This window comes from Crocuta crocuta, unplaced genomic scaffold (genome assembly GCF_008692635.1).
Source record: "Crocuta crocuta isolate KB4526 unplaced genomic scaffold, BGI_CrCroc_1.0 scaffold121, whole genome shotgun sequence".
Lineage (NCBI taxonomy): Eukaryota > Metazoa > Chordata > Mammalia > Carnivora > Hyaenidae > Crocuta > Crocuta crocuta.
Window position 1 is genome coordinate 3029750 of NW_027528608.1, and position 10116 is coordinate 3039865.

At 41.0% G+C, this 10116-nt stretch overlaps 1 protein-coding gene across 5 annotated transcripts in view; it reads left to right on the forward strand.

Moving 5' to 3' along the window:
• The window catches only part of DPY19L3 (dpy-19 like C-mannosyltransferase 3), a 75355-nt gene continuing 65239 nt past the window's right edge, over nucleotides 1-10116 (forward strand). For 3 of the 5 annotated variants that reach the window (XM_077754632.1, XM_077754634.1, XM_077754635.1), the window contains exons 1-2: nucleotides 1-138; nucleotides 2989-3125. In XM_077754632.1, the coding sequence (XP_077610758.1) occupies nucleotides 36-138; nucleotides 2989-3125 (240 nt within the window). In that variant the 5' untranslated portion in view covers nucleotides 1-35. Of the gene's footprint in view, nucleotides 139-2988; nucleotides 3126-10116 lie in introns of those variants that run through there. The other 2 variants (XM_077754633.1, XM_077754636.1) reach the window with 2 other exon arrangements.

Genomic DNA, 10116 nt, shown 5'->3' on the forward strand with positions numbered 1-10116 from the left:
GGTTGGAAGAACGATGCACGTAAGTCTTTGACACCATGATATCCATCAGACAAAGAAAAGGAATAAAAACCACAGAAGTTCCTGATGATTATGCAGCACAAGAAGCAAATGTGAAGTTGGAAAGTAAATTGCCATCTGGTAGGTGACTTAAATTAAAGCAGCATTTTGGATTGCTTTTATTTCTGCATATTAAAAGATCACTCTCAGGATAAAAATTGGGTGAGCCCTAATATTTGAGGAAATTTGTTCTAATACCCTGACGTTTCAGTTTGACAGATGATTTGATTGCAGTTTGAAACTGATTTTACCGTTGTGACCAGATAAAAGGTCAAAGAGCTGTGATTAGAACCCCTTGTTTCTCAACTATCTGTGCAGTGGGTTCTGGTTTTGCCACTTTGACTTTCTAAAGTAATGCTTCCCCCATGGTTCAGATTTTAGTCCATTTCTAATTTTTCTTGTTTGTGTATGCTGTTCACTCTAGACAGCCTTAGCTTGGGTGACCTTCTCATTTCATTAAGGTACTGAGAGATGAATCAAACATTTTTTTTCATTCTTTATTTGAATTCCTAAAATTTTCTCCTTTGGTTTGTGGGATGGTGGTGTTCAGAATTTGGTAAGTTGTTTACATAATGCTGACAATTCTTGCTAAGTGTACATCGACCTTTAGTATGAATTTCCCAACTCCAGAGTTGCTTTTGTAACTAAGCATGGTCAAGGATTTTTAAAACTAAGCATGAAAAATTCCTTGTCTATCAACCATTTTGGATATCTGACAGAATTTGCATTAATTGCAGCATGTTAATTCTTTTTTTTTTTTAAATGTTTTATTTATTTCTAGGAGAGAGAGAGAGAGACAGCGTGAGCAGGGGAGGGTCATAGAGAGAGGGAGACATAGAATCCGAAACAGGCTCCAGGCTCTGAGCTGGCAGTCAGCACAGAGCCCGACGCGGGGCTCGAACCCACAAACCACGAGATCATGACCTAAGCGAAAGTCGGACGCTTAACCGACTAAGCCACCCAGGCACCCCTCAGCCATGTTAATTCTTATCAGCGAGAGCTAGTAATCTGGGGGGAGCAGTTTTATAAAATAAAATTAATCTGTGCTGAGAAGTCATTCTGTCCAACCCAACTCCTAGTAGTTGTGGACAAGATAGAATACGTCCTGAAGACTTACACAGTATAACTTCAAGTTTGCTTTATTTATTTTTATAAGTTTATTTATTTATTTTGAAAGAGAGAGAGAGAGAGAGAGAGAGAGAGAGAATCTCAAGCAGGCTCTGCACCAGCATAGAGCCCAACATGGGGCTCGATCCCACGAACCATGAGCTCATGGACCTGAACTGAAATCAGGAGTCAGACACTTAACCGACTGAGCCAGCCAGATGCCTCCAAATTTGCCTTTTTTAAAATTAAAACTTAACTTTGAGGATTCTTCATTTTACTGAGGCAGTATTTATTCATGTCAGAAAAAAACCTAAAGAAAAGCAAAAAAAAAAAAGGGGGGGGAGGGGGGAGATATTCCCACAAACAAACCCATCCCAGGACTGTTACCCGTGAAACTTGATCTTGCTGTTGAAATCATGGTCTTGCCTGGACATACCTGCCAGCAATAACTTGGGATCCTAGCTATTTTGCAACTTGCTACATTTCTTTTATTATGTTATGATCATATCACAAGTCAGTCAATGTATTTTAAAAATGTTACTGATGTAGTCACTGTGTGGCTATAGCATAACTGATTTAACTAATTCCTGGTTGAATAGGTGGTTTTACACCTTTCACCTTTACAGACAGAACTAGGATAAATGTCCCTGTGGCCAAATGTTTGTTTAAAACTTTAATTTGGGGTATATGCCGAGATTTGGAATTACTGGTCAAATGGTATGCTCTCTGGTAGCTTTTCCTACTTCCTGCCGTGTTGCGTTCCAGAGAGCTGCCACGTTATTCTTCTACCGCGGTGTTTGAAAAATACTCATATTTTAAAAAAAGAAGAAAAAAGTGAAATACTCATACTTTGTACCCTTATTAAAACAGCGTTAGCATTTTTAAGCTATCAAATTGACCAGTATGTAAAAAACTACAGCTCGTTTCAATTTGCATTTCTTTAATACTAATGAGTGTGAATATTTTTGTCTGTTGGCCCTTTCTTTGGTTTGCATTACCTGTTTGTCTCTGTAATCTGTTTCTAGCTGATATATTTATGTTCTTTAATCCTGAAAGTATTCATCCTGTATTAAGGATACTTAAACTTTCTTATATGTGCCTTAAATATTTTTTTCCTAGTTTATGTGTCCTTTAACATGAATTATGATGGATTTTCCCCCAATGGGTTTTTGAATTTTAAGTAGTAAAGCTTTCTGGTAGCTTTTAATGAGTGCATCACAAATTACATGTAGATGATCTAAAAGACTTTCTATACCAGATATGCAACCCACTTACTCCTCCACTTAACAAACTTCATATTTAAACTACAGTTATTAAACTATGTCAAACACAGACCCTAGCTATTAAGATAAATAAGGTAATGAATAAGCTCACAACTTCTGGCAAAACGGATACGTGAGCAGTTAGATACTGTCAGGTAAAAACTGTAATGACTCTCCAGAGTCACAGAAAAGAGGTCCTAACTGCTGAGACAGGGCAAGCTTCACCAATGACAGGCAGTTGGAACTTAGCGGACTTGACAGTCTGAAGTAGAACTAATGAAGTCTGCACTCTTGGGGCACCTGGGTGGCTTAGTTGGTTAAGCGTCCGACTTTCGCTTAGGTCATGATCTCGCGGTTCGTGGGTTCGAGCCCTTCGTCGGGTTCTGTGCTGACTGCCAGCTCAGAGCCTGGAGCCTGTTTCAGTCTGTGACTCCCTCTCTCTCTGACCCTCCCCTGCTCACGCTGTCTCTCTCTCTCTCTCTCTCTCCTAGAAATAAATAAAAATATTTTTAAAAAAATACTAAAGTCTGCGCTCTTTACTGACTTAGTTGTTTTTTTCCAGAAGGTTGTACCAGTAGAAGATTATGGAAGCTCCTGTCATTTATGGTTGGTGGAACGGTTGCCCTTTGCATCGGGCTTCTTACATCTGTGTACCTGGCCACTTTACATGAAAACGACTTATGGTTTTCTAATATTAAGGTACGGCGTCCTGTGACTGTTGCACGATTTACTCATCGGTATGTCCGGTAGCTAACTGTGTGCATGAGTGACCAAGATAACGCAGCTTTGCTGTAAAGAATCTAACCTCTTAAAAGGTTTGCCTATAGCATCGAAAGACTTTGTGATTCAAAATAACATCAGAATTTGTGTAATCAGTGAGTTTTCTCATTTCATGAACTTCCTCTAGTTAAAGGACAGTAACTCTAAACCAGTAGTTTCCAAACGGTACGTTGCGAAATTGTTGCAGTAAAATGATGAGTAACATGTTTCGTAGTTAAAATAAGATACGAGAGGAAATTATCCCATACACTAGGGTTGAGAATTATTTGTGTAGCTGTTAATTATATGTATGTATGCACAAACTGGGTCACAGTATAAATTTTTTTTTTCTGTTGGGCACAGTAAAAAAGAAATCAAGAGCCAGTGCTCTAAACCATGGAGCCTTCATCTGGCTCCATAGACAACCTCAGTGTGTTCCTGCCTTTCTGATTATATGTGCCATGGTTAGAGGGCAGGGGGAGGAGACATAATTTTCATCACGTTCTCAGGAGGGTCTGTGACTTCTTAAACACCAGTTTCCTTGTTCTCTCTTTTTCTCTTCTTAAACATTTCTAGATGTCTTCTAAGTTGCCATTGTTTTCAAAATAAGCAGATCATTTAAACAAGGAAACTTCTACATCACCAGTGTTCTTCTTCCAAATATACTTTGTTTTTTATCCAAAATGTCATCATCTTTGACCCTGTTCAGGTCTGTGACTTCTAATGACTCGTTGCTTATAAAGGTAAAATTCACTTTCAGAGGTCAAATATTTATCATCCAGGTGAATATTCAAAAGAATCCATGCAGAATCTAAAACACTTCTGGGGGCACCTGGGAGACTCAGTCAGTTAAGCATCCAACTCTTGATTTCGGCTCAGGTCATGATCTCATGGTTCATGAGATCGAGCTCTGTCTCAGGCTTTGCACTGACAGCACAAAGCCTACTTAGGGTTCTCTCTCTCTCCCCCTCCCCCATTCATATACATTTCTCTCAAAATAAATAAACAAACATTAAAAAATAATAATTAAAAAATGGTTCTCAAAGAGAGTTTTCCAAAATATTTTGAACTTTGGTTCTATTATTGGAATGAGTCTCCAAATGAGACTACTTTGAATGACAAATTTAATTTATATGGGTAACTTATAGTATGTTTATTTTAAAAACCTGGCCCCTTACTCTATAGGGGTAGCATGTATCTGTGTATATATTTTCATACAAAATATCATGATACAAAGAATAATTCTTATCCTTCGGGGACAATGGGTAGTTTTTCTTGTCAAGAAAAATCTCAGTCACCTATATCTCTTTATTTATTTATTCATTCATACATTCATTTTAATGTTTATTTATTTTAAGAGAGAGAGCATGCGCTAGCCAGGGAGAGGCAGAGGGAGAGACAGAATCACAAGCATGCTTAGTGCTCAGCGCAAAGCCTGAGCCAAAATCAAGAGTCAGACTCTTAACTGACTGAGCCACCCAGGCACCCTTCACGTATATCTCTTTAAAATGGAGTGCTTATAAACAGATTCCCTATAACTAAACAATCTAATACTTATTTGTCAACACCAACATTTTGAATAAAGACTGAAATATCCCTGTGAGGGCATGTAGCTAAAATTAAATGTTAGTATCTCTGTAGTAAGGAGAAGATGCTAAAAGAGATCATGTAACTTCATTTTAAATTTTAATTTTAGTTCTTTAAAGTGTTTAAGTGGCCTTGCTAGTAGCCTTAAATAAATACACCCCATCATCAAGAAACCTGAGCACCCTTGATTTTTCTTTTGAATCTCACGAGGTTAAAGAAGTCATTATACTTTTACCTAGTATTTATTGGGCACCTCTTCTGTGGGTGGCATTGATTTAAACACCGTTGGGAATATGGAAAGAATAACAGAGACTAGTGAATTTTCCAGTATAATAAATTGATCCAGTAAATGTATATTAAGCTCCTATAGTATACCAGCAGGGACTGTGCTCAGTTGTAGCAATACCTCCAACTAAGGCCCCTGCCTTCAGGGAGTTTACACCCTTGAGGGTACAGGCAAGTTGGCAGACAGTTACAGCCCATCCAAAATCAGCACCTTGCTGGGGAGAGCTCGAGCATTGCGGGAGCACAGAGGACGGGGAGCCTAACCCAATTTTGGAAGCTCAGGGAAGGTTTTCTGGAGGAAGTGGTGGTTAAGGAGGCCTGAAGGATGAGAAGGGTTAACCAGACAAATTGGGGAGGAGACGTGAACATCACAGGGAAGGGACACATGCAGGAACTCCAAGAGGCGAGAGTGTCGAGAGCAATGAAGGTGTTGGCGGTAGTCAGCCTGGCTGGAGAATAGATGGGGACAGGGAATGTACGGGGACGGTAAACCGAGGCCAGGTCATGAAGGAACAGCAGTGTCCTGGTGTTGGCACGTTAGAAAGATGGCTCAGCTGCAGCGTGGGGAGTGGACCTGAGGAGGACAGCACTGTGGGAGGAGCCAGCCACCAAGAAGATCCAGTTCAGTGGGTTCAGTCGTACGTGAATATCAGTAAATGCATGTCGTCTGTGCATCAGACACAGATCTAGGCCCTGAGAAAACAGCTTTTGAATATGATCCGGAACTAAATTCTGAGGAGGACGGAAAAACAGGAACAAGAAATAATAAGTCCTGTGGTGGAAACCAAGCAGGGAGGTGACATAGTTATTGGGAGGTTACTTGAGATTGGGAAGGAAAGCAGACCATTTTGAAGACCAGACACACGTCAACATTTAAATCCTAAGAACAGCTAAGCTAAGATCTGTGAAAACCTCCTAAGCAGAAGGAACTACAACCGAAAAAGCCATAAGGTAGGACAAAACTCATCCAGGCGAGTATTGGAGAGAAGGCACGTGTGGCCAGGGGCACAAGGAGAACAGGGTCAGAGAGGAAAAGACCAAATAGAGAAGTGGATGGACTCAGAGCTTATTAGAAGGTGGGTTTAGAAGGCTATATCGATTCATCATTAGTGTGGATGGTGATGGAGAGGGAAGAATTGTCAGGGATGATCTGGTTTTTCCCGTTAGTAGCTGAATAATTGGACGGACGTGCCATTCGCTGTGATGATGAACCCTGTGGGAGGAACAGGTCTGGACCGTGGAGTAACTTCTGACACCAGCCACCCAGAGTTAAGCCAGACTTGACAGGCTAAGGGCACAGCCTGAGACAAAACCGCCCTCACCTCAGATATCAGTCACAAGCTTGGGGATCCTCAGGCTACCTGGCTTCTGACCACAAGCAGGCTATAAATTTTGGGATACCCACTATCCCCTCAGGTTCCGTAGTTCACTGGAATGACTCACAGAACTCAGGAAAGCATTACATGTATGATGACAGCTTTAATATAACAACGAGATACAAATCAGAGCCTAAGGCAGAGACTCATTGAAAGTGGGGGGGGGGGGGGGGGGCGTCCCAAACGCAGACTTTCTATCGTCCTTTCCTTGTGGAGTTAGGACATGTTGTTCTCCTGTCACATCAGTGTATGACCATGTGTTGCCTGTTGTCAACCAAGAAAGCTCACCTGGGCTCCAGTGTCCAGAGTTTTTACTGGAGTTTTATTATGTAGGTGTGGTTGATCAAATCCTTGGCCATAGTGTTGAATTCAGTCTCCAGCTCCCTCTCCTCCCCAGAGGTTGGGCCAGTGTCAGCTGGCTCCAGGCCCTGACCCGCTAATCACACATCCCTGGTCTTTCTGGCTTGACCAGTCCCTGTCCTGAGTCCCCTCCGTAGAACACACTGTGAGAGGTGGTCCTGAGGAACAACAAAGCGCTGTTACCACTTGGGAAATTCGAGGACTTGCTGGCTGCCTCCCAGGAACCGAGGACAAAGGCCAGCCAAATTCTTTACAGGGGACGGTGAGACAGCAAATGATAATCCATGTTTGGAGACGTTATGAATCACTTTCGAAACAGTCCAAGGAAAGTGATGGAGCAAAGGAGCTGGATTCCCGGGTCTGGAGGCAGGAGTTCCGTCTGTGATGGAAATGGACATCTTCATATTACCAGCGTGTAGATGTGTGGGCAAGATTGTTTGAGGAGTGTGCAGAGTGAGAAAGAGACCCTGGGCTAGTTTCTGTCTCTGCCTCAGCTGCCATCTGGAAGAAGCTATAAAACAGGAACATGCTCAAATCTAACAGGTTTCTTTCCACCAACACTTCCATCCCCTGAAATGTACAGTTGAGCTCAGTCTTGCTGCATCCTCTTCTCTTTATTCAAGCAGTAGCTTATAGCATAGACTTTTTTCCCCTCTGTATCACAAGAGGAATCCTCAGATGTTTCAACTATTTCTCAAACCTGATGATACCTCTGTGTGGGCATTTGGTTTATTTTTCATCTTAGAGTACATAGACCCAGTGCTGTCCCGTGGAACTCTGTGCAGTGAAGGAAATGCTCTGTTTCTGCACTGGTCAGTACAGTAGCCATGAGCCAAATATAGCTGCTAAACACTTGATATGTGGCTATTGCAACTGAGGAACTAAGTTCTACATTTTACTTAATTTTAAAATCTGTGAACATTTTCTGTGAACAGACCATGCAGATGACAGCCATTAATGATCAAAGACATTACTTAGGCAAAGGAAAAGCTCATTTTCAGAGTTTAGATATGCCTTCATAAATTTACTCCTGTAATTTACACCATTTTCATATTGCGAGATTATGGGAATATTTGAGAAGTATAAATCTGTTTTCCTTTTGTACTTGTGGGTTATAATTTAAAATAGCTAGGCTATTTTTTTTAAGTTTATTTACTTATATTGAGAAAGCAAGAATCCCAAGCAGGCTCAGAAGTGTCAGCGCAGAGTCTGACGGGTGGCTCGAACCCACAAAACAACTGCAAGATCATAACCTGAGCTGAAATCAAAAGTTGAATGCTTAACCGACTGAGCCACCCAGGTGCCCTGGCTAGGCTATTTTTTATGAAGATACTTTGATCTCTGAATACTTTGAATCGTAATTATTCAGAGAGTAAAAACATTGCTTATAAAATAGGGGCACATGGGTGGCTCAGTCAGGTAAGCAACTGGCTCTTGATTTAGGCTCAGGTCATGATCTCAGTTGTGAGATCGAGCCCTATGTCAGGCTCTGCACTAAGCGAGCATGGAGCCATTCTCCCCCCCCCAATAAGTAAACATTAAAAAATATATTGAAATAGACAAATCATAGAGTTTATGTGTTCAGAATAATATTTTTTTTTAAGTTTGTTTATTTTGAGAGAGAGGGAGAAAGTACAATGGGAGAGGGTCAGAGAGAGAGGGAGAGAATGAGAATCCCAAGCAGGCTTTTCACGGTCCGTGTGAAGCCTGATGCGGGGCTTGAACCCACAAATCATGAAATCATGACCTGAGCCAAAGTCGGATACTTAACCGACTCAGCCACCCAGGTGCCCCCAGAATGATATTTTAAATATTAGTTGCTGATCACAACAATGTTAATAATTGAACGTGGGAATTCTGGACCAGAGCGATTTGAAAATTGATGGAGGAGATGTTGGATTTAAGTGGTCAGAAAAAATATATATACTATCCTTTCTTGGCATATTTTTAAATTGTTTTTCGTTTTTATTTAAATTCCAGTTAACCTACAGTGTAATATTAGTTTCAGGTGTACAACATAGTGATTCAACACTTCCATACCAACACCTGGTGCTCATCACAACAAATGTGCTCCTTAATCCCCTTCACCTATTTCATCCATCCCCTGCCCTCCCCCCCCTCCCCTCTGGTAACCGTCAGCGTCTTCTCTGTACTTAAGAGTCTGTTTCTTGGTTTGCCTCTCTTTTTTACCCCTATGATCATTTGTTTTGTTTTTAAATTCCACATATGACTGGAATTATAGGGTATTTGTCTTTCTGTGACTGCCTTATTTCACTTAGCATAATACCCTCTAGCTCCATTCATGTCATTGGAAATGGTAAGGTTACGTTCTTTTTTATGGTTGAGTGATACTCCATCGTATGTATGTACCACATCTTCTTTATTCACTCTAGTTGATGGACATTTGGGCTCTTTCCATAATTTGGCTATTGTCAATAGTGCTGCTATAAACAATGGAGTGCATGTATCCCTTTGAATTAGGATTTATGTATTATTTGGGTAAATCCCTAAGAGTGCAATTGCTGGATCGTAGGGTAGTTCTGTTCTTAACTTTCTGAGGAATGTCCATACTGTTTTCCAGAGCAGCTGCACCAGTTTACATTCCCACCAACAGTGCACAGGGTTCTCTTTCTCCTCGCCAGAGCATGTTGTTTCTTGTGTTCTTGACTTTAGCCGTTCTGACAAGTGTGAGGTGACAACTTGTTGTAGTTTTGATTTTTTTTAGCATATTTTTTAAATTAAAAAGTTCTTCTCCTACTGTGTTAACAACTGTGTTCTATTTCCCTTCCTGGGAAATTGAAAGTATAAGGTTTTCAAAAATGTCTTTTATTGAATGTCTACTATGTGCTTAGCACTGTTTTAGGTGCATTTTGAACATATTTAATCCCGCTGTCTCCAAGGCCCAAACACTGTAACTCTAAATTGTCCTTTATTTTTTAAAATATTTTTGGTAATGTTTATTTATTTTGAAGAGGGAGTGTGAGTGGGGAAGGGGGAGAGAGAGAAAGAGACATAAAAGAGACATAGAATCCAAAGCAGGCTCCAGACTCAGCTGTCAGCACAGAGCCCAACACAGGGCTCAAACTCATGGACCATGAGATCATGACCGGAGCCAAAGTTGGACGCTTGACCGATTGAGCCACCCACGCACCCCTCTAAATTGTCCTTTAAATGCAGCCTGCTTTTTTGCTGCCGTTTATTATAAACAAAACAAACCAAAAGGGTTCAAAGGCCATGCCTTACGTGCTATGCTACCTGTATGGTGCCCAGCACATCAGTGCTGAGTAATAGTGGTCTGTTTGGAGTAGAGTTACCCTCTGCAG